Below are 23,914 nucleotides of genomic sequence, written 5' to 3'. Positions count from 1 at the left end.
ATGAACTCACGTGCACTCTCAGGCTCACGATAATGCAAGCCCCACCAGGGCAGTCCCATCTGCAGGCTGAGTGTCCCCAGCTGCCGACACAGAGCCCAGCACGCAGCGGCATTCAACAAAAGCCGATCGGCTTCAGTGAGGCTGCCTGTTCCGCGACCCACCACCAGTTCAGATGCCAGGGCGGGCCCCGGGCTCCTGCCAGCTCTGGGAGACGCACATGGGTCTCCCCCCACCAGCACACCTGAGCCACAGGGTCCCTCCCCAGGGCACATCTCCCCCTGTGCCTCCCCTTCCCAGCCCTCTGGGGCTCCCCTGGGCCTTACTGTGGCCAATGAGACCCTCCGAGATCTGGCCTCACCACCCCTCCCCAGAATTAACTCTTGCCCCACACACACCTTTGCCCCCACCCCATCAAGGGTTGTCAGTTTTCGAAACACCTCCAGCTTGGGCTCACCTCTCAGCCTGGCAGGCCATTCCGGCACCCGGCCAATCTTAGCTTATCCTTAAGGCTCCTTGGAAGTGTCGCCTCCTAACCCCGCCCCTGATTCCTCCAGTGGACCTGGATCAGCCTCGCCCTGAACCGTCAGCCTGTTTGCGGGGGTGGGCGCTGGGAACACCTGGGGCTGGGAGTGGGCCCTGGGGAAGTGCAGAGCGTGTGTTGAGTGGCTAAGTGAGCGGGGCTGGCTACTCTGGGGAAGAAAGAGTGGGTCAGGGATTCTAGAGTTCCGGGTTCTGCTCCTTCGGCCCAAGGGGCAGATTTCCCACAGTCTCGGGACCAGGAAGCTCCCCGCCCACACGGAGCCCGTTCATGACAAACACTCAGGCTAGAGCCGATTACTTCTGCTCCAACCAGTTCCAAACCCTCCAAAGGCCCTGCTGGACGCGGGAGGAAGGGAGAGGTGAGTAACCAGTGCCTTCCTGCCCACCCCACGTGCTCCACCGTGTCCTCAGCGTCCCCCACCCGCCCTGAGGCAGACCGGAGACTCTCCCCGCTCCGTCTCCTGACTCTTTACCCCCAACTCCTGCCCAGAGAACCCAGAAGGAGCCAGATGATGTCCCCACCTCCAAGCCTGGTCTGTGGCAAGCAGCCAGGCGGGAGCCCACAGGCCCTAGGGGGTGTGCAGCCTCCTGGGGACAGTCCCATCCCCCACTCCGCCCCCTACAGAGCACAAAACCACCTGGACTCCAGTCCTCCTCCAGGGGTCCCGAATCTCAGACACCGTGTCCCCGTCTTCCCCAGGCCAGACCTTCCGTACAGTTCTTCCGGGAAACCCCTGCTGGTCCACCTGCCCCACTCCGGGCTGTCAGCGCAACCCATGATGTGGGCAGAGAAGAGGGGACTCCGTCCTCAGATATGACACATGTCCCCCACTTGCACTGTCGGACAGAGCTCTTCCTCAAACGCAGGCCCGCTGTGTGCAGGGGTGCGGTGTGGGGCCCGCTAGCCCCTGCCCTGAGAGGCCCCGCAGCAGGCCTCAGGCTCCCAGGCCCCTAACATGCGGACTTTGGTCCACCCTCCCAGCCGTCCCTGGGCACCGCAGAGGGCGCCACCTAGCCGGGTCCCTGGTACCCTAGTTAACACAGGCTGAGGGGACTTTGGCTTTGACGTTTGGGCTTGTGGCCTGGCCCTGGGGGCGGAGCCTCAGCGTCCTACCCCAGCATCTGGTTCTTATCAAGGAATTGTATCTGATTCTGTGAGAAACCCCGTTTCCCAGCCCCAAAGTCCCCCTGAAGGACCCCTTGAAACCAGGTGTACCTGCTTTCCGTGGGTCCCTGGTGGCCCCGGCCAAGGGGGTGGAGTGGCAGCCCTGTGAAATGAGGAATTGGCATCCACTGGTCTGTAAGGGGAGGTGGGGAGAGGGCCCCAGAACTGTTTCCAGAAATGCTCCTGTCCCCCGCCCCTCCTCTGGGTCTCTGTGCAGACCTTAGGGAAGGGGCAGACCAGACCCTGAGCCTACCCTTCCTTTCCCCTCTCCCTTCCTTCCCTCCACCCCCTCCCCTCTTATCCTTTCCAGCCCCTGTCCCCAGTCCCTCTGCCCCATCCTCCTCCCCACTCTGCCATGCGTGGACTAAACACTCGGCCCCTTCTAGAAATCAGAGTCCCTGCCTCTCCCACCAACCTGGGAGAAAAGCCGCAGGGGGAGAGGGGGGACCTGGCCTCTCAGGACATGTTAGGCCAGAGTCCCAGGTCACCCCAGGAAGGCCGAGTCTCGGGTCACCCGGAGAATGTGGGTGCCTGAGCCCAGCAACAGAAGGGCCAGGCCGGAGCTCACCCCAGAAGGGCTCACCCCACTGGACCCATGCCCTAGGGCAAGGCAGGTGCCAGAGCTCACTCTGGCAAGGGCGTCCCCTGACCCTACCCCTTGCAGCATGGGGCCTCTGAGCGGCCAGCCCACTCCTGACCCGAGGCTCTCAGCCTCTACCCACCTCCCCCAACCTCCCCGAACCGGGATGGGGACAGCGCCAGAGGCAGCAGCTGGGGCTTCCTCCTGCTGTCACCCGCCTCCGCCCCCACCCCTGGACCCCAGGCTCTGAAGGCCACCCCAGGGCTTAACGGTACAACTCCGTATTCATTTGGTAAAACTCTGCGGAGGCTTCCAGGGAGCCACTGAATCTGGTTTCTGCCGGCTGCGGGCTGGACAGCGGATAACCGGAGCTGAAGCAGGGCTGCCCTGCCGGGGGGCCTGCAAGGCTGAGCTGTGGCCCCCACCCCACCCTCAGGCCACACCAAAGCCCCCTTGGGCTCTGGCTGGAGGAGTGGGTGAGGGGGCTAAGCCTTCCTCCGGAAGCTGCTCCGTAGGGTGGGGGGGCACTCTGGGCCTAAGGAGCCCCCGTCCCAGAACAGGAACCTGAAATATAGAAGCCCGCACGTGCAGGAGGCCCCTTCCTGAACTGTAGTCAGCAGCCGTCTGGGCCTCGAAAATGGGGCTTCCCTCTTAAAATGCGGGGCCGGTGCCTTCCTGTGTGAGGCACGGGGGGCGCGAAGCCTGGTCCACGCTAGCGGGCAGTGTCTGTGTCAGGTCGCATGGCAGCTGTGTTGCCCACAGACCCAGAGCTGTCGCTGGTGGAGGGGGAGGTCCACCTGCCATGTTCTCCGAGGGCAAGAGTGGCCTACGGTCACATAGCAGGTGGCTTGAAGCCCAGGTGGGGGTCCTGCAGCTCCGGTCTCTCCCACAGGCCCTCTCCGGGACAAGAGGCTAGGCCAGGTGCTGCCCGCCTCCCGCCCCGTGACTCAGCACCCTCGCCCAGCACAACACGACTTTTGCCCCCTGCCCGCTGTGCTGACCTCCTGCTCGGATCCGTCCAGGCTCTCCTGCCGCACCTGCCCGGCATGCGGGGAGCCAGAGCCCCCAGGGGCAAGCGCCAACACTCTGGCGGCATGGGCACTCTGGGCCGTCCCCGGGTCATTCTCCTCACCTACGTGCTATTTGCCCTGGAACTCACCTGCCTTTTCATGCGGTTCTCCATCATGCCAGTGAGTAACCCGCCCCCCCCCCTGCCCGGGGCGGCCTGGCCACCCGTGTGCCCCACGGTCCCTCTCATCTTCCATCGGCACAGCGGCAGGGGCGGGGGGTGGGGGCGCAGGGCTGCCAGGGCTCCTCGTTGGGGAACCTGGGGACTGTGCCTCCTGGGCCCTCCATCAGCACTTCTTGAGCTCCGGTGAACGGCAGCCCCAGGGAGGGGCCATAGGGAGCCACCCCCACTGCCACGCAGCCCTTCTGGTGGCAGTGCCCCTCCCCCTGGCTGGCCTGGCTCCGTCCCTCCCACCCTACTGGGGGCCATTGCCCTATTGATCCGCCACCCCAACACCTGCTCGGCTCCTGTCCCTTCCGCGCTCAGGCCTCTGCTCGGGCCTCCTCCGAGGGAGCTCTCCCTCCCACCACCTGCCTGGACCCTAGAGCCTCTTTCCCTCCATCCAGGCCCTGCTGGGTCCGTCCTCCTGCAGGTTGCCCACGCCCCACATGCTGTTCCAGATACTAAATTCTTTCTGTCTCCCTGACCAGGGCGTGGGGGCGGGGCTGGCCCTGTCTCCTCCCCAGCTGCCTCCCCTGGTCTGGAACTCTGCCCAGTGATAGTAGGCGGTTGTTGGCTAAACGGCCATGGTCAGCGCTCGGTGCCCGCCCACCCGCTGTCCGCAGAGTCCACCTTTGCCCTCCTGCTGGTCCCTTCAACAGACCCCTGTCGAGCTGGCCGGGGCAACAGCACCCAGGGGGCTTTGGAAGTCCCAGAGGGCCTTCCCGTCTGGTCTGGGTGGGGCCGTGGCACAGCCACAGGCCCTTTCTTCTTCTTCTTTTTTTTTTTTAAAGATTTTATTTATTTATGTGACAGAGAGACAGCCAGCAAGAGAGGGAACACAGCAGGGGAGTGGGAGAGGAAGAAGCAGGCTCCCAGCGGAGGAGCCCGATGTGGGACTGGATCCCAGAACGCCGGGATCACGCCCTGAGCCGAAGGCAGACGCTTTAACGACTGCGCTACCCAGGCGCCCCCCACAGGCCCCTTCTTAAAAGTTCCCCAGGGGATTCTCCTGAGCAGCCCATACCGGGGATCCGGGGATCCGGGTGGGAGGGGGCACTGCCTCTGTCGCCAGTTGTGGGCATGGCAGGAGCTTCAGGCCAAATGGTGAGCCCTGACTCCCCGCCCCCGAGGCCTGACTCCTTTCCTTAGTACCAGGTGGGCTGGGCAGATGCCTTGCTGTCCCATCGTGACCTGGGTCACAACGTCCCTCCCTGGGAGGGTTGGTGCGGGGAGTGATGAGTGAACAGTTAAAGCACAGAGTAAGGGTGGAACCTATCATTCCACAAATGCTCCCTGAGCACCTACTAGGTGCATTCTGTTCTCAGAACTTGGAATATAGCGAGCACAGGCTACACACTCCTTAGACTGTGCTGTGTGAGAGAGAAGGCGCTGCAGGGGCTGGGAGTGCCCACAGACGGGGCGCAGGAAAGCATCCCCCAGAAGGCAGGCTTATAGGAAACAAAGAGCAAGCCTGGCTGGTGCAAAGGCCCTGGGGCAGTAGTGAGAACAATGAGGCTAGAGAGGAGTGAGCAGAGGGGAGCTGGAGGTAAGGACCCGGAAACAGCTGCGAGGACTCCAGGAGGGTGTTGGCCATGGGAAAGGCAGGAAGCTGTTGGCCTCGAGGTCTATGGTGAAGGTTGAGCCCAGGAGTTGCTGGTGGATTGGGTGTGGCTGTGCAAGAAAGAGGGGAGGTCAGGGATGACACTGAGGATTTGGACCTGAACCTTTGCAAGGGCAGAGGTATCAGCCATGGAGCAGAGGAGCCGGTCCTTGGGGGAGACCAATGCGGAGCCAGTCCTGGATGTGCTGAATTCCAGATGCTTCTAGACACGGAGTGGAGAGCCAGAGGCTGTACAGGAGAGAGGTCCTGCGATAGCAGCGGCTGTCCTGGGACCCAGCTGGGCTCCCTGGAGTGAACCTGAGCAGAGCAGGAGTGGGGGTCACGCAGGGAGGGCGTCCTGAGGCACGTGTCATGCAAGTGGGGGGAGCAGCAGAGCCAAGCCTGGGGCCGCAGAGGAGGGGAGCCCCTGATGGTCATGGGGTGGGAGAGGCAAGGGGAGGGGCAGACGCTAGGCAGCTCCTCGGACGGTTTTTCTCTAAAGGGAACAAGCTTCAGGGTGGTAGCCAGAGGGGAGGGGTGGAGGGAAAGCAGGAGAGACAGCAGCAGGGGTGCCACCGCTAATGGGGTCAGAGAGAGGAGACCTTGGGGAGCCCCATCCTTGGGGAGGGGGGAGGTGGCGGGATGCCAAGGAGACAGTGACTCAGGTGAGGACGATGTAGGTGGGCAGGTATTCTGCCTCCTGGTGGCAGCAGGGATGGGGGGGGGGACAAGGCAGGTATGAGTGCGAGAAGGAGGGATGCAGTGGGGTCGGGGAGAGCGTGGACTCATTAGGGGAACGCGGGGTGATCACCGAGTCAAGGGCACCAACAGGAGAGACCCAGACAGACAACAGGGCTTCGGGCTTCTCCAGCGGGGTTCAGCGCTGCCTCCCAGCCGCCCCCCGCCCCCCACCCCATGCCAGGAGGAGGGAGACTGCCCGTTGCCCTGGGATTTCAGCTGCACTGGGGAAGGGGGTGTGCATGCAAGAAAGAAGGAAGGCGGAGGGATGCCCTTGACTGAGCCTGGGGAGAATACAGGGCATGGGGTCGGGGATGAGGCGTATCTGTTTCCTGGGGCTTAGAGCCACAGAAGCTTACTGTCTCACAGCCTGGAAGCCACGAGTCTGAATCCCGGGGTCTCAGGCCTCCCTCTGAGGCCTGCAGGGGAGGGTCCTTCCTGCCTCTTCCAGCTTCTGCTGGTCCCAGGCACTCCCCACATATTCCATTATCTGCCTCTGTCTATCCCCTGACACGGCTGTCCCGCGGGGCATGCCCAAAACTCCCCTCTGTGTGAAGATACCAAACCCCCTCAAAGACCTCACTTGAACTTGGTTCCCTCTGTAAAGAGTCTATCTCCAAATATGGTCACATTCGGGACACCGAGCATTAGGACTTGGGGGGGTCCCAATTCAACCTATAACAGGTGGCATCACTGGAGGGAGGGGCCGGGAACTCAAGAGGCCAGAGTGGGGGATATTGAGGTCAGGATTACAGCGGGCTAATCTGGGATCCCCAGGACTCCTCCCGTTCTCTGGAGAGACACTGGTCATGGCCTTTACCTCCCCAGGTAGAGGTTGGGAGCCCCAAGGAGCAGGACCATGTCCTGCTGGGAAATGGGCCACCTTCTGGAGATCATCAGGGCATTTGGGGACCATGTCCTGCTGGGCTGGAAGATGCTCCGGTCCACCAGGCAGCTTCGAATGGATGAGGCGTGCCCTGCAGAGGGGAAGGAGGGCCAGCAGCCGCCTTCACTGAGCGCTGGGCCCAGCGAAGCCGGACCCAGAGGCCCCAACGGGCTCCTCACTCTACGTAGCCGAGGTCCAGGCCCGAGGGCCCCTGCCAGGCACACCACAGTGTGGTCAGAGGGATCTCCCCCCGCAGTTCAGGGCTACCTCTCCCACTCCTGACCCACTGCAACCCCCGACTTCCTGACCCTTCCCGTGGGCCCCTCCTGTGTTTGCAGTACCTGACCCGGCGGCTGGGCCTGGACTCCGTGGCCTTCGGCTACCTGCAGACGGCCTTCGGCGTGCTTCAGCTGCTGGGTGGGCCTGTGTTTGGCAGGTACCAGGGGGCAGGGAAGTTTGGGGGCCCTCCGCCCATGATGACCTGGGCCTGCCCCTTGGACCTCATGGGCTGGGTCATGCCAGCTTCCCAGACCTGGGCCTGGGCGCACCACCCACAGCTCTTCCCGACCCCTGGACCCCCACTGGCCTTGGGGCTGCTGCAGGCGGGAGCGTGGGGCTCAGGGACGGGGCCGCAGACAACCCCCCACAAACCCTGAGGGGGGCAGATCACTGTGGCAGGAGTCAGATCTTTAGGGTAACTGCGCAGAAATGGGGCTCCAGAGGCGGTAAAGTCAGACAGATCAGGGGCTCTGGAGGGTTTCCTGGGGCTGCTTGGGGGCCGGTGGAGAAAGGGCTGGAGCCTGGGAGACCCCTTTTTTTTTTTTTAAGATTTTATTTATTTGAGGGAGAAAGAGAGCGCACAAGCAGGGGGAGGGGCAGAGGGAGAAGCAGGCTCCCCGCTGAGCAGGGACCCTGACCCAGGGCTCCATCTGGCTCCGGGGGATCCTGATATCATGACCTGAGCCGAAGGCAGCCTCTTAAGTGATGAGCCCCCCAGGCGCCCCAGGGAGACACTGTACAACCCGCAGGCCCGTGCTCCACTGGGACCCCGCAAGGTATTCTCGAAGGGAGCGGGAACGCGGTCTGGGTCAGACACCCCCAGGTCACCGCAGGCTGTGGCAGTGCTAAGCATGGGGAAGCAGAGGGCCCTCCCGGAACGTCCTGCACGCAGGTCTCCCTGACGGGCCATGAGGGGATCCCTGGGGCCTAGAGACCCGGCAGCCCCACGGGGTGGGCGTCAGGGGCAGAGGAGACAGGACCCCCCCTGGTATCCGTGGGGCTCACAGTTCCACGCTCCCCCAGGTTCGCTGATCAGCGTGGGGCGCGGGCCGCGTTCACGCTCAACTTCCTGGCATCCTCAGCCTTCTACCTGCTCTTGGCGGCCGCTTGCAGCCCGGCCCTGCCCGGCGTGGCCTTGCTCTACGCCTCGCCCTTACCGGCTGCACTCATGCAGGGGCTGCCAGGTAGGGCCAAGTAAGGCACCTGCAGGGGGGCGGGGCACGTCCGGAGAGCCCGGGGGCAGGGAGGTGGGGGATGGCCAGAGCCAGAGCGTGGGACGGAGGTCACCCTCTGGGTGCCGGTCTGGACCCGAGAGCAAGACTGGGGTGGAGCGGTGGCGGGGGGGGGGGGGGAGTGGTGGTGGTGACACAGGGACATGGCCTGGGGAGCAGGTGGGGGAGGGGCGGGTGGGGGCGTGGCCTGGGCCGCAAGGGGCTCCTCGAGGGGGCCTCCCGGCTCAGCCCCCCGCTCCTCCCCCAGCCGCTCAGATGGTCATCGCCGACCTATCCGCGCCTGAGGAGCGGCCAGCGGCCCTGGGCCGGCTGGGCCTGTGTTTCGGAGTCGGCATGATCTTCGGCTCGCTGCTCGGCGGGACCCTGAGCGCCGCGTACGGGTGAGTGGCCAAGGCGGGAAGCGGACGGGGGCGGGCGGGGGGGCGGGCCAGGAGGCAGGAAGGATGAGACCGAGCCTCGGTTTCTCCATGTGCAGGTTGAGCAGCTCGGGTCAGGCGAAGGAAGATCCGTCCGGCCCCACACGGTGGGCGGGGTTAGTGGGTGGGCGGGGCCGGCTAGTGGGCGGGGCCGGAGCAGGAGCGCGAGGGCTGGGGTCCCGTGGCTGCACCGCACCTTCTCCTCGGGTTGCAACCCCGCAGGTGCGCTCCGGGACAGCGCGGGCGCAGGGCCGCCCCCGGCCTCTTGGCCCCAGGAGGTCCCAGCTAGGGGGACGCGCCACCTCCAGGGGTCCCATGGAAATCAGGCTGGACCTAGAGAAACCGGAGGGCAGGCCCTGGAGGCGGGGTCCCGGCCTGACCCGTGGGCACCATGTGGCCCTGGGCTGGGGCCGCTGGGGGCAACCAGACCTAGCTTCTGGGGTTTAGTAACTGCACGGAGCCGTCTGTACCCGCGGCCCTGGAGTGCGGCCTGGGAGAAGAGCTTAACCTTGGACCCAGAGACACCTAGCCCTGTAGAGGCCCCACCAGGCGAGGGAGGGGCACCTCGTTTCCGCCGCTGGGAGACGATCACCCCACCCTGTTCCTCCTCCCGCCCCAGCGCCCCAACGCCCCAACACCCACTCAAAATCGGCCTCTTTCATAGAGTGGACCTTGCCCCTTGCCTTCATTCAGACCCAAGTCTTTGCTTTCGGTCTGGAAGGTGAGTGCCCAGCTGTGGGTGGAGGCTGTGTGCCAGCTGGTGACCCAACTGCCCTGTGCAGGCCTGGGGAGGTTCCCTGGGACTCCATTCAGGTGAGAAGCCTTCCTGGGCTCTGAATCACACACACACACACACACACACACACACACACTCACACTCATACACGAATCACACACACGGACACGCAGGCACCTATGTTGACCACAGGCCTTCCAATCTTGAATGACGCTGTGCGACAGATCCCAACGGCAGTCGATTTGGCCAGGTGATGACTGATCCCAGGGACTGGGGAACAAGAGGGGAGGGTGGCCTTGTTATACCAGCTCCCTGTATGAAGGGAGGTCTTTGTCCCCACCCCCCACCCCCCACCCCCAGTATTTTCATCAGAGCCTGGCTTGTGGATGTCTGTCTCTGCTGAGCTCCTCGGGCAGGAGGCTGGAGTGGGGACGATGGCTCCATTCATCTGTCACCGGTGTTTACTGAACAGCTACTAAGTGCCCTGGGATTCCAGGTTCTAGGATGCGGTGGTGAATGGGATAGGCCAAGTCCTCGGATAAAGCAAGAATGACACGTGTTATAATGTCAGGGTGAGCCTCGTCGTGTAAAAACTAATACAGCAGGACCGAGGGCAGTTGGGCAGGTGGTCACCAGGGCCTCGCCCAAAGGAAGTGAGGGGGGAGGCAGGAGGATGTCTGGGAAGCAAAGACCCAGCAAATGCAAAGGCCCTGAGGTTGGGGAATCGAGGAGGCCGGTGTGGCTGGAGTAGGGGAGCAGGGGGGGATGGAGGGGAGGTGTGCAGGAGGCCCGGCCATGGAGCCCTGGGCAGGTGGAGCAGGGGCAGGGGGGGACCCGGCTACTGTGTGGAGAACGTGGGAGCGAGGGCCACCTCTTGTACCAGTCCAGGCAGGAGAGGGGGGCAGCTGGACCAGGGGTGGCAGTGGGGCAGAGGGCAGAGGGCAGGGTCGGCCTCAGTTTTGCCTATGGGCGGGATGCGGGTGTGAACCTTGCTGAGATCTGAGCAACGCACAGGGCCGGTGGAACTTGGGCCTCCATTGGGCTGCTCTTGTGCCCAGGAGGCAGTCCAGGCAGCTGTGGACCGGGCAGCTGAGTGAAGGGGTGTGTAGTCGGGCAAAGCAGGGCTGTATCCTCACATGGGCGGTCAAGCCCTGGGCCCCAGCTGGGCACTTCATATCAGAAGCGGGGTCAAGGAGGAGGCACAGTGAGGACATGAAGGGAAGGAGATCAAGGAGAACATTCCAGAAGCCAAGGGGCACGTGGGTCACGGAGGGGAGGCGCTTATAGGGTAGCAGCGACCGCGGGTTCTGCCTGCACACGAGCCGCTGGGGTAGTGGGAGCGAGAGAAAGAGGGCCCCAGTCTTCCTGGGAAGAAAAGAAAGAGGGTTGGGAGCGTGTAAATGGGGCCAAGGCGGGAAGAGGGTGCAGGAGAGGGAGAGGCAGGGCAGGGAGGAGCCCCCCATGCTGCCCCACCCACCTGGACTCCCAACGGTCCAGCCACCTGCTACCAGGGGCCGTGGGGCACCGACCATCCCCTGGACAGGTGTTCTCACCTGTGAACTGGGCCACCTGCACTGGCTCTGGTGTGTGCGGGCTGTCTAGAACCCCCCGCCCCCCCGGCCAGGCCCACCCGTGTCCCCTCTGCCATCACCTTCCTTTCCCTCCATCCCAGCTACTGGCCCAGAAGACACCACTCACTGCCTGCTCCCCCGAGCAGCCCCCAAGATTGCCTGCACCCCTGCCCTTACCTTCCAGAACAATCCATTGGCTTCCCTGCCTTCTTTCATCCCAAGATATAAGGTGCTTTATAGCCCCTATTTTTCCTTTGATGGGTGGGAAAACTGAGGTCCCTGGGAGAGTGAGTCTCCCCCATGGAGCTCCAGGTCCCCGTCTAAGGCCCAGGGAAAGTGGGCTCCAGGACCCCAGTACCCCATGGCAAGGGCCAGTGCCCTGTCTTCCTGTCCTCCTGGGCCAAGGGCCACATTGCGTCAAGGCACGCTGTCAGAGCTCCCTGGCCGCCACCTTCCTGCCCGCCCCACCTCTTGTGACCCCTCCCCTAAAAGGCCTCAGCCATGTTCTCACCTCCAGGGAGCAGGGGAGCAGAGAGAGGAAGTGGCCTTGGCAGCCTCAGGGTGTGGGAGGGCCACTGGTTTAACTGGTTTGGGTTCAGCCTGGAGCTCCAGCTGGGAGGCCTAGCTCCCACAGAGGGCCCAGGCCCCTGAGTCACTTAGCAGGTGGGGGGTGCTCTGTGACTCATGGCCCTGAGTCAGGTCCCAGGGCAAGGGGTCCAGGGATTCCTGGAAAGGGGAGCCACCTGCCCAACGAACACTGCTGACAGTGGACAAGGGGGAGCCCCAGGCCTGACTGCGGGACTTGGAGCAGGCAGGCCCCCACGCGCTGAGTGCTGAAAAGCCGTTGAACACACAGTGTTGGGTACAGAGGGGACTCTGTCCTCTGACAGGGCTCGGGATTTGGACAGATGCCCACGAGGATAGCAATTCACAGAGGCTGGGGAGGATTCGCACCAGGCTGGGGCAGCCTCCAGCTACAGACCCTGGAGGTCAGTGTCACCAGGCAGCACTCCCAGGCACCGGCTGGCCTGTGAGTGGCCCTGATCTGGCAGCACAAGCTTCGCCGGGTGGGCCCTCCATGACTCAGAGGGATTTTACGACACTCCTTATCTCCCCGAGGACTTGGCATGTTATCTCAGCCTCGGGTCTGGCCGGGGGAATGGGAAGCCCTTATCCTGCTGACAGAGGGTTTCCGCACCACTGACACGGTGACACGGTGACACCACTGCTTCCCCTGGAAGTTAATGAGTAAACACTCAGGGCTGCCCTGAATGAATGAGACGGGAGTACTCGTGGGTCAGCCAGGCGGCCTGCTCCACTTGGTGCTCACGATGGCTCACAGAGGCTCTCCCCACCACTGGTGGGGGGACACAGGGACCCGGTAGAAGGATCTGGGTGTCCCGGGCATGGGGAAGTGCACAGACAGGGCCCAGCTGGCCGAGCGTAAGCTCAGCTTAGACCTGAAAGGAGAGGGAGAAATCAGCTGTTGAAGGTAGGACTGGCATGGGCAGTGTTCCAGGCAGAGGGAAAGCCTGTGCAAAGGCCCTGGGGCAGGAAGGAGCTTGGGACATGCTTGGAGGCCTGTGTGGTTGGAACTGGAGGGATCAGGTGCTCGGGGAACACGGAGGCCTACAAAGGGTCAGGCCAGACAAGGCTTCTCGGCCTTTTTTCTGGGACTTGGAAGACAGAGGAAGGCTGAATCAGGAGTGGCCCCACAGGACTTCCGTTTTCAGACATTGTTCTAGCTACAGGATGGTAGGATTTGGCAGGGCAGGGTGACTTCTGCACCCCAAGCCCCAGGCCGACATCCAGTGACTATGGTGACTTTTGGAGCCAGGTATCACGTGAAGCTGGGTCCCAGCTGCCCGCAGCCTGTCCTCCAGGTTGGATAGGACAGGGGTGTGCCATCCAGGAGGCCCTGAGCCCCCCGGGGCTAGGGGAGCCTCAGACCAGGGTGAGGGCAGCCCTAACCTCAGTGGTACTGTTACCTTATGGACGGACAGGGTCGGGTGGAGGGGACAAAAGCATGGTGTCCACGCAGGGTGGGCGGATGGCCTAGCCCACCGCCCTCCTGACGATGTCGTGTTGGCACACGGTGGGCCCTTGAGCTGAGGAGGAAAGGCGGGCCATCTGCGCCTCGGACCAATCTACTAGCACTGGTGACCAGCCACGACAGACTGTGGCCCATGGGCTGGGCTCCGGGATGGCCAGTCTGCCCTCTGGGAACCTGTGCAGCCATTGAGGGTGGGGACAGGGTGTCCCGGGAGGGTGGACCCCAGGGAGTCCAGCCCTCATCTGCATCTGAGGAAAGGAGGTCACCTAGCAAGTTCGCTGCGGAGAAGGGCAAAAGGACAAAGAGACTCGGGAGCCCAGAGTCCTGCCCGGAGCCCCTCCATGGCCTCTATTCCTCCCACCTCCTGTCCGTCCATTCAACCAAAAACAAAAGGGTTGGGTGGACAAAGGCATGCTGGACGTTGCCTGCCGTCGTGGTCGACACTCAATTTGTAACTGGGCCCCAGTGAGGCAACAACAACGGGACGCGGCCGTCCCGCGGGATCCTGCACAAAGGAGGCCAGAGGCCCCTGGCCGGGGAGCTGCCTCTGCCCCGTGCTCAGGGGCGCACTGACCCGAAGGTTGACCTGAAGGTCCCTGGGGAGGGGCGCCGAGCTGTGTTCTGGAGGACAGAGCAGCGCCCCGGGGCTGGGCGGGGGTGGGGGGCACCAGGCTAGAGAAGACCCAGGCCCAGGAGACGGCCCTCCGCGCTTGGGGGGGGGGGGGGCGGCGCTGAGCTGGCCCGCCGCGTCATTGCCCTTGCCTTCTGCTCGTCCCCCCACCCCAGCATTTGTCCTGGGAGAGTTGGAGGGGGCTGTGAGGGAGGGAAGGACACCCCCCACATCCCCTGGGATGCTGAGGCTCCCAACTCCCTCCGGGGCCCCCAGGGTCCCCGTGATCCCTTCGGTTTCCCAGTCTTCATGCAAGGAGTGGGTGAGATGCCACAAGAAGGGGCCTGGCTCCTTGCCACCACACGGCCCTCGCTTGTCACCAGCCTCCCGGAATAGGCCATCCAAGCGGCCGCCTCTGCTCCCTCGAGTTTCCGGGGCATCTGGAAAGAAAGCAGGTTCTGTCCCTGCCCTCCAGGCCCCAAGCAATGACGCGCTGGTCCTGAAGAAAGGGCCCTTCTCTCTGGGGCCGGCCGTCAGGGCCAGGGTGTCCCTGCCCACGTCACAGATCAGTCCCTGCCAGCCTGAGGAGGGGTCTTCCTCCTGGGCTGGCCTCGGCCCTCCCCAGGGGACTGAGCACAGGCCTCTGACCCTCTGACCTGTCGGTCGGTGGAAATGCCCATCCGCGTGGAAGCCTGGTGGTCAGAGGCCTGAATGTCCACCATCCCGGGCAGTGGGGGTCGGAGGGGGGGCCAGAGATGGTCCAGTGGGGGAGGGGAGGGGAGGGTGAGCAACACGTGCAGGCTGGACAAGTGCCAGCTCCAATGCTGACCACCTAGTCAGAGATAGGGGGTGGTCTCCGCCCCCACTGGCCCCCCGACTCCATTGGAACAGGGCCTCTCCTGCCTGTGGTCTCCCGCAGGAGCTCTGCGTGTGCGTGCACACGTGTGTGCCCCTGTGTGTCTGTGTGCACATACGTGAGCTGTGGTGGGGAGGGGCGGGGAAGTCCTTTCTTTGCACTCCGCAGAGGGCCAAGGGCTCCTTGTGTCAAGGCCCGAACAGGGCAGATCTGGGGGCTCTGGTGAGGTTTGGGTCAGGATGTGGTGCTTTCAAACAGCTCACATGTGTGTCCCATGGCCTGATGTTCCCTGGGGTCTTGGTGCAGGGTCCCCTCCGCTGGCACACTTGTCTTTGGGGCCAGGTACTAGCCATCTGATGGAGCAGGCCCCTCTCGTGCCCACCAGGGGCAGAGTGCCAGGGGCTTGCAGAGAAAGGCTCTTGCAGGATGTATAGGAGTTTTCTCTGCGGCTGAGGGGAAGGGCCCTGGGGCCACACGCCAGCCTAGAAGGTCAGAGCGGGGCCTTTCTCAGTAAGTTTTCCATTCCTTCCTATCTCCCCCCTCCACCCTGGGAGGGGGCTGGGTTGGCCTCCGGGAGAAATGGTGATGATCAGAAGGACCAGCCCCCAGGGCCTGCGCTGCCTCCTGGCCCTTCCAGGGGTCAGGGGCTGAGTTTCCACGTAGTGACTCACGGTGGGGAGGGACTTCTTCAGAAGCCCAAGCTGAGGGGCTCACCTGAGTCGGGGTCCCTGGTCTGTGCAGGCGGGAGGGAGGGCATCCTGAGGGCGGCGTCTGAAGCCCCTTCCCAAGCCCAGCGTGCCCCGCCCTGCAGGAAGAGGGGCGCCATGGCTGGGGGCTCCTGAGGCCTACAGAGTGGAGGGGGGAGAGGCGCCATGAGGCCGTCTGGGGGTCCCATGGTCTTCCGTGCCCAGGCTCCCTGCCACCCCTGCACCTCAGCCTCCTGCGCACCCCCTCCTGGAGCCCAGACTCCAGTGCCGCCTGGCACCAAATTCCCCATCACCCAAAGGGCCAGACGCGTGTCACCCAAAGGAACCGCTGAGCCGTCCCCCACCCCAGGAGGCCCCTCCAGTCCTACCAGAAGGACGAGGACGGTTCCAGGGACAGGGTTTTTCCTCTGGGAACCTCAGTTTGCTCCTCTGTCGAATGGGCAGGACTCACGACCGGCCCACTTCTGCCAGGGCTGCCCAGGGAGCTCCTCCATGTGGGAAGACCCAGCCTGGAGCTGAGTCCTGGGCCCCCAGATGTGTGACGCCCCTGCCCTGGCTGGGAGCAGGGGGTGCGTGCACGTGCATGCGCACACACACGCGCTCACACGCATGCACACGTGCTCGCTCACACGCACGCACGCTCACACGCACGCGCACACACGTGCACATACACACAAACGCACACACGCGTGCCCCAGGCCAGTCCTCTGAGGGCCTTCCTACCCCTCGGCAATCTGGGAGCCCACCACCTCCTGGGAGACTCCGCTTCAGCCCTCCAGGGCTCAGCTCCCCGGCGCTGGCCACTGCCCACCCTCGGAGACCCGGGATCCGCGTGGCGGGATGCCGGAGGCGGCGGCTGCAGCGTGAGCGTGGGGCACGGGGACAGCTTCATCCGCTCCATCATCCCATCCCCTAATGAATGTGCCCTGAGGGTCGCAGTCCCCGTCCCCCGGGTCACAGGCAGTGGGGCTGCGGCCGGTGGGGTTTGAGCTGTTCTCAGCGGTGGAGAACGAAGCGTAGCTGAAGGGGCCCCAGGGGGAGATGCCAAATGCGGTGCCCATACACAGGGACCCACGTCCTGTGTGACCACTACTGTCACCCCCAGGCTTCGATGTCCAGCTTTCGTGGCTCTTGTGGCCAACCTCGTGGCAGCCACCCTCAGCTACACCTTCATCCCCAGCAGCACTAAAGGGGCCAGCGCCCCCACCCCGGCTGCCCCGCCAGGTAAGCCCGCCAGGGGAGCCCTGCCAGGAAAGCTCTGCCAGGCACACGGCCCGGGTAAGCCCGCCAGGGGAGCCCCGCCAGGCACACCGTGCCTGGTGCTGCACCGCTATGAGGCATGAGCCCTCAGCCTCACCAGCCAGCACCCTGGACCTCCCTTCAGGGAGGGTCAGCCGAGACCTGGACGTACCAAAGCGACCACAGTGGCTTCCTACCCACTGAGGCGGGCGTGCGGGCTGCAGGCAACAGCACACGGAGCAGGGGGTAGAATTTAGGGGCCGCTCACGCCCTCTTTCCCTCTGCGAGCCGCTCTGGAGTGCCAGGAGTCTGCGGGCTGCCGACACCGTCAGAGCTGAGTGGGTGCAGTCTCGGGGGAGGAAAGCATGGGGGCTCAGAGAGGCTGAGGCTGGAAGCAGGGGAGAGGTCGGGGCAGGCCCAGGGAGGATGGGACGGACCACGGGTGCGGTTAGCCAGGATCCTGAGTCCCAGAGCCGCAGGCGCTGCGGTGCACAGGAGCGTGGTTCTGGGGAAGCCCCGGGGGGGGGGCAGAGCAGTGCCAGCGAGGCCATGTGGGGCCTCCTGGGCCCACAGGGAAGGTCAGGGCTCCACAGAGGGGCCAGCGGAGGACCCCATGTCTCTGTGCCCAGGGACTGAGAGGTCAGGAGGGAGGACATGCCAGCCAGGGGTCAGAGGAAGAGCCAAATACAGGCGGACCCCCGGGAGGGCTGGATAGAGGGGGAGGGCAGGGGGCACAAGGCCGCGCACAGCTAGAAGCCAATGCCAGAATGCTCAGCGATGGCCACCGGGTCACTATATGGTGGTCGCTCGCAGCCAGACAGGGGCCCCCACTCCCTATTGGCTTCCGGCGAGGCCAGCGGGCCACCACCCTGGTCACATAGGTCGGAGGCAAGAGTGCCCGGGCCAAGCCGGGTAGCCCGTGAGCAGAGGCACTGTTTCCCAACGCCTCCCTGGGCTGGTAGGACTGAGAGCTCAGCCCCGGGAGCGCACCGAGCTGCCCCTAAGGGGCCCGGGGACAGGGCGTGCTGGGAGCTGTCGGCTCCTGTTCCCCTGAGCAGGTGCCAAAGCCAGAGGGAGGAGAATCTGCTGAGAGCTAGTGTCCAGCAGGGGTGTGGGACGCCAGGCTCAGAGAGGGGCCTCCTTCCCACCCCGCAGCCCAGCCCCCACAGCCAGGATGAGACCAGGCAGGCAAGCTGGAGAGTGGGCCACCCGATGGTCTGAGCGGGCTCTCGGTGTCCCCCAGGCGGAACCCAAGCAAGCGTGTTTGACCTGAAGGCCATCAGCCGCGTGCTGCTCCAGCCCGGGGTCCTGCCTGTGTTCCTCATCAAGGTGGTTTCCGGCTTCCCCTCCGGTGAGTCCCAGCGCCTGGCACGGACCCCTCCCTCCACCCACTGTCCCATGCTCCACGCCCTCCTTGAGCCATCGCCTGGCACTGGGTCCCAGACGAGGAGATGACCCCTGGTTCATGCCGAGCGGCTGCACGGGGTGGGGGGGGGGGGGAGGGGGAAGAACAGAAAAGCAGGGCTCCCACCTCATACACAGTCCTCAGTGCCCTGCCCTGCGGTTTCTGAGCCCCACTCTGGGATCCTTTAACTTGGGGGACAGCCCAGACGACAAATTAATGAGGTGTCATGCTGGCACGAAAGGGTTCATCTCTCATCCCCCAAAAGTTCTCACCCTTGCAGAAGCAAAGGTCCTGGGGTCGGAGGGGGCTGCCCGGCCAGGCCCTCACCAGCTGTCCCAGATCCAGGTCCGCTCTTCGGGGTCCCAGTAATGGGACCAGAATGGCTGACTTCAGCAAAAGGGACCTCTGGGGGCCACCAGTGGTCCGGAGTCACCTCCTCCCACATTGTCAGCCCCGGGCCCCCCACCTCCCAATGGCCCTCATCCAGGACGCCCTGGGCTCTGGCCAGCCTGGCCATGAGGAAGCTTCTGGCAACTTCCTGTGCACAGTGTCCATCGGTCCCTGGGGCCTCGCTTGCCATGCCACAGGTCCACAAAATCCCCAGAAAGCCGTCGGTCACTGTGGCCAGACCAGGGCTCCCAGCCCGGCTGACAGGGGAGGTGGGCCCTGAGGCCAGGGGCTTGGGGATGACCAGGAAGCCCCTCCCCCCTCCCAGGACTCTTCATGGTCATGTTCTCCATCATCTCCATGGACTTCTTCCAGTTGGACGCCGCACAGGCCGGCTACCTCACGTCCTTCTTCGGGGTTCTCCAGATGGTAAGTGGTTGCCCGGTGTTCCTGGCGTGCCTTGGGTGGGTCAGGGGTCTTTGATGCGGTGGACCTCGCAGCCTGCCAGCCTCAGTTTCTCCACGGCGCTGACAGTTCGCTTCTGGCTGCCCTCCCGCCTCCCAGGGTGCACTCTCCCCCTCCCCAGCAAGCTTGCCCGCCTCCCCCTGCTCAAGGCTGCCACCGACAGGCCTGAGTCCACGCCACTGCGCTGCCTGGGGGACTGAGAGGGGAGGAAGGAGGCTAGCACCCCGTGGAGGCTGGGGAGCCCTTGGCCTCCCGTCAGGAAGCAGGTCGAGGGTCCACGATCCACTGAGCGTGTCTCGGAAGGCCGGGGCAGGAGCAGCGCCCAGTGGTGGGGCGCGGGCCAAGGCTGCCTGCCCACAGCAGGCAAGCTCCCCGAGCTCTGGGTCTCCGTCCCCTTGTCCGTCCAGCAAGGCCGAGCACCCTGGCTGGTGGGGATGACGACGTGGCCACACACTCAGAACAGACCGGCCACCTCGGAAAGCCCCACCCGAGTGACAGTCACTCTCTGTCCTTGTGAGATGCCCCCAGCCTGGCCACTGCCAGTCAGGAGACGCCCGAGAAGCGTGTCCAGGTGGGACAGGTGTCCGGTGCGCCAGCTCGCGGGCCCCGCTCCTCCTGGATCTGCACCAGGCCCTGGGGTGGCGGGACAGGTGGCGATGCGCTGCCGCCACCCTGGACGGCTGCCCGACAGCCGGAGTGCGAGAGGGGCTATTCTGGGCCTGTCTGGGGGGAGGTAGCCCTGGACCTCTCCAGAAGCACGTGACATTCCCAGCACCTCCAGGCCATCTGCTCCGCACGCCCCTGGGCCTAGGACTGGTCTGGAGCGTGGGGCTAAAATAGCAGCTCCTGCGGCTGCTGTGCACAGCGGGGGGGCGGGGGGGGCCCTCAGCGTGGCGGCGGGCGGGGCAGGAAGGGCCAGCCTGGCGGGGAAGCAGGCGACAAACACGAAGTAACAACAGGGACAGCATGCCGGGTTTGGGGGCCCCTGCAGCCCGGTTCTAAGTGGCTGCCCCTGGGAGACCAGGTCTGTGTGTCAGCTAAAGCCAGCAGACCCCTTGAGACCCTTAGACAGACTAGGAGCCTGTGGCCCGGTCAGGGACAAGGGGCACAATGGTGACCCTGCCTGAGACGGGCCTGGGTCTCGGGCCCCTGTAGGGTTGGTGCCGGACCCTGGGGGCAGCTGGGGCCCAACTGCATCTGGAGGCTCTGCGGGCAGACGGGCGGGGGGGGGCGGTTTGTGTCTACAGAGAAAGGCCTGAAGCCTCCTTCATCAGGCACCTCCCTGCCCCCGGGCCCCCGGGGTGGTAGGGCTGCTCACGGAGGGCCTGGCCCCCCACAGCTGGGCTCCCACCAGCTGCCTCCCTCCACAAACCATTTCCTGGCCCACCCTGAAGCGTGGTGGCTGCAGCCCAACCCCAGTGGGACCAGAGCATCCCCTCCCCGCTCCCTGGGTGTGGGGTGGGCACTGGGGTTGGGGGCCAGTGGGGAGTGGCAGCCCAGGTGGTGCTCGCGTGCGGGCGTGGCGTCACCACCCCAGGGGACTTGCCGACCGCTATCCCTCGCAGCCCCTCCTGCGAGAGCCCCCGCTGCGCCTTCGCCCACCCCCAGGCGCCATGCCACCACAGTAATGGGGGGCTTCTGTCAGACGGGGTGGGGGGGACAGAGATAAGCCCCCAACCACCTACTCGTCTGATGTGTCAGGGGTGACTAGCACGTCGCAGGAGAATAAGGTCCTTAGAAGGGCAGATGGGGCAGTGGATCCGGGGCTGAGAGGGCTGCAGGTGCAAAGGGCCTGGGGGTGGGGCGCTCACGGGCTGCTGAGGGTACCGAGGCAGAGGGCTTGGCTCTGAGGACGTGTGTGTGTGTGTGTGTGTGTGTGTGTGTGTGTGTGTGTTGGGGGATGGTCTGAAGGGCAAGAAGGATCTGGATTTGCTCAGACTGGGGTGGGGGCTGCGGAGATGGTCCATGCAGAGGCTGGATATGGTCTGACGAGGCCCCCCAGCTCAGGGTGCAGTAGAGGGGTGCACGGAACGCGGGTGCTTCAGGTGGCGTGAGCCGACAGGCCTGTAACTCCGGGCCGCGGCCTTGCAAGGCACGAAGTTTAGGATCTTTTAGTTGAACAGGGAAACTGGGGCCCAAGAGCCCCGTGCCAGGGATCTGTCCGGGTGTCTGTAGGGACGCGGAGGCCAGACTCGCCCTCCCGCGCTGTCGGGCCCCCTCCAGCTGTGCCGTGCGGGGGGGACTTGCCCAGGAGACCTTCCTCTACAAAGCAAGCAAGCAAGCAAAGAATCTAAGATAAAGCAAGTCTGAAAGTAGGGTGTTTTAAAGGACATTCATGGTTCTAGTTGGAAGCAGTGCGGTGAGATCCGTTTTGGAGGGGACCCCAGCCCTCTGAGCGGCCGCACGAGCGTCCGGGTGCCCGTGGGAGGCCTCGGCCAGCCCGTCTCCCCAGGGCCCTTGCTGCTGACACACAGACTTTGGGACCCACTCTTCTACTCTGACCTGGTGCCTGCTAGGGCTGGGAGGGGTCCCCAAGGGAGGTCCCCAGCTGCAGGGGTGGCCCCGGCCCAGACCCTCCCACCACCACCCCTCCCCCATCTCCCCAGGTCATTCAGGGCCTGGTCATCGGACGGCTGAGCAGCCACTTCTCGGAGGGGGCCCTACTCCGGGCCAGCACGCTGGTCTTCATCGTGGTGGGACTGGCCATGGTGAGCATGTCCCTCTGGGCTGTTCCCCACTCGGGGCAGGGTCCCGGGCCCATCCCCCGGCCCTCTGCACATGCCCAGTAGGCATTAGAGCTTCTCCACCCCTACCCAGGGCTGCCCTCCATGGGACTTCAGGGAGGGGGCCCTTCCTTCCTGGTCCTGTGTGGCCCCCTGCCCCATGGCCTCCCTGCCCTGCCCCATGCCAGGCCCTGATGTCCAACGTCTTCCACTTCTGCCTCTTGATGCCTGGCCTGGTCTTCGGCCTGTGTGCCCTCAACGTGGTCACCGACAGCATGCTGACCAAGGCTGTCTCGGCTTCAGACACGGGTGAGAGCTGCATCCCTGGGAGCCAGGGAGGGGCAAGGGCCTGCGGTGCCCCAGGCTGTCCTCTCTGGAAAGCCTTCTGGGCAGCTGCAGATGGAGCAGCTCCCCCGATTTCAGGCTGGGTCTCCCTGACCCAGTGAGTGTTGAGTGCGGTGGGCGGCCTGGGGCCTGAGTAGGCGGGGTCGGGGGGGCGGGCTGCAAGATGGCTCAGGTGAGAATTGGCCACCTGGCTGGGCTGGGCCTGGGGGATGGGAAGAGGGCTTCCCGGAGGTGGTGTCTGGTTTGGGTCTGAAGCATGGGCAGGATTTCACTAAAAAGGACGACGGAAAGACGGCATTCTAGGCATCCCAGCTGGGCAGAGGTGTGGAGGGAGGTGTGGACCTGAAAATCTCCTGCAGAGGCCAGTTAGGAAGACAGCCCAGTGGGGCCAAGCGTGGGCAGCACAGGAAGGGGCTTGCCTGCGAGGCTGGGAGGCAGGAGCCAGTCTTCTGTTCCCTCCCCAGCACCGGTGGGGGGGGGTGCAGGTGTTCCTGAGTGAGTGAAGGAGGGCACAGAGCTGGTTAAACCTAGGAAGCCCCCAGCCCCCCCCAGTGGGACACAGGTGTCCCCAGACAGGGACCCCCAGCCCTCACTCTGCATCTAGCTCTCTTTCTTGAGGCCTGAGTCTCCCATCCAGACTCAGGTCCCTGGGCTTGACAGTGCCCCGGCTGCTGCCCACACCCCCTGCTCCTGGCAGGCATGGTCCAGGCATGGGACAGGCCAAGTTCACGGGCTCCTGTGGCTGGCTGAGGGTGAAGAACCCAGCAAGCTGGAAAGCTCAGGGGGCCTGGCCAACCCTCACTCCATCCACCTGTCCGTCCGGGAGGGATAAACAGAGGTCTAGAGGCCCAGGAGGGAACCAGGTGGTTGATGGGCAAGGCCTCTTCCCCAGGGCGGCAGGGCCAGGCCTGGAGGGCGTCCTGGAGTGGTGGCCTGGCTGGCACCCAGGAGACGCCAGGAGGAGGCAGGGGAACAGAGCATGGAGAGATGGGGGCAGGGCCTGGCAGGGAGGAGGGCAGAGCAGACCCAAGCCGCCGGGGCCACCCCGAGCCTGAAGCACCACCCCTCAGCTCGGAAGGAGCCAGGAGCTGGTTCCCAGCACCAGCCTGGGAACCCGAGACCACAGAGGGGGCGGTAATTGCTCCCCGGTGTCTGTGGGCGATGGGAGAAGCCGCTCTTAAATTTCCCCCACGCCCGGCTCTGAGCCCAGGCGGGGCCTCACCAGGCCGCTCCCAGCTGGCCCAGCGGGGACACGAGAGAGGGAGAGGGAGAGAGAGACTGGGCTCAGCCCCAGGAGCCCAGGACCCTCTGGGCACATGTCATGTTGACAATACCACACACGCGTGCCCACACAGGGCATAGCGGCCGGCAGGGGCGTAGGGACAGGGGCGTCAGGTAGCCGGGGACGCAGGCAGCAAGGTGGGCCTGGGAAGTGGGTGCAGAGAGGCAGGTGGGTGGCCCCTCCCCAGCCCTGTGGGGGGCACTCTCCCGTCCATATGAGGGGGGTGGGGGCTGTGGGGGCGATCCTGGGGGTGTCACACGGCCCGGCACGCCAGCCCCAAGCCCACCCTCCCTGGTTCCCAGCCCGGTCTCCCTGGCAGGCCTAGGAGGGCAGGGCCTGGCCCCCAACCTGTGGCTCCACTCCCAGGCTCCTCCTGTGCTGGGGAACTTTCTGGGGCAGGGCGCAGGCTCAGCCCCGCATCTGAGAAGTGCCAGCGCAGCCCCTGCCCGGCTGGGTGGTCTGAAACCAGCAGACCCACACGTCTGGGTGGAGGGAGCTAGGGGAGCAAAGGCGGGGTGGGGGGATGGGAGGGCAGGGGAGGCCTTGGCTGTGTCCAGGGAGCAGGTGGCCAGGGTGGTGGCGCCAAGGGACCTGGCCGAGCCTGACTTGCCCCCCCCACCCCCACTCCTTAGGCACCATGCTGGGCCTCTGCGCCTCCGTGCAGCCCTTGACTCGCACCCTGGGGCCCACCGTGGGTGGCCTCCTGTACCGCAGCTTTGGGGTCCCTGTCTTCGGCCATGTGCAGTTTGCCACCAACATCCTTGTCCTCCTGGTGCTCTGGAGACAGCCTCTGCCCCAGAAGACAGACAAAGTGTGGTGACCGTGGTCCCAGGGCACAGACCAGCAATAAACTCCTCCTCCAGCCTGA

General features: G+C 64.7%; 1 protein-coding gene across 2 annotated transcripts; it reads left to right on the top strand.

Annotated features, from left to right (window-relative positions):
* The first annotated feature begins 700 nt into the window (after nt 1-700).
* Nucleotides 701-23,914, top strand: SLC67A1 (solute carrier family 67 member 1). Of its 2 annotated transcripts, none has more exons than XM_087855124.1 (10): nt 701-899; nt 3,178-3,475; nt 8,043-8,203; nt 8,499-8,631; nt 16,306-16,424; nt 17,683-17,790; nt 18,560-18,660; nt 21,303-21,404; nt 21,608-21,728; nt 23,679-23,914. In XM_087855124.1, the coding sequence occupies exons 1-10, from the start codon at nt 809-811 to the stop codon at nt 23,864-23,866; spliced, it is 1,422 nt and encodes a 473-aa protein (XP_087711250.1). In that variant the 5' UTR covers nt 701-808; the 3' UTR covers nt 23,867-23,914. The 2 variants fall into 2 exon arrangements, with proteins under 2 accessions (XP_087711250.1, XP_087711249.1); XM_087855123.1 differs by lacking the exon at nt 701-899 and adding an exon at nt 7,079-7,176 and having other exon boundaries at nt 3,298-3,475.

Source organism: Ursus americanus, chromosome 24 (assembly GCF_024610735.1).
Source record: "Ursus americanus isolate L20-20 chromosome 24, mUrsAme1.1.p, whole genome shotgun sequence".
NCBI lineage: Eukaryota > Metazoa > Chordata > Mammalia > Carnivora > Ursidae > Ursus > Ursus americanus.
Note: the sequence above shows the minus strand (reverse complement) of the source record. Positions and strands in the feature narration are given on the sequence as shown.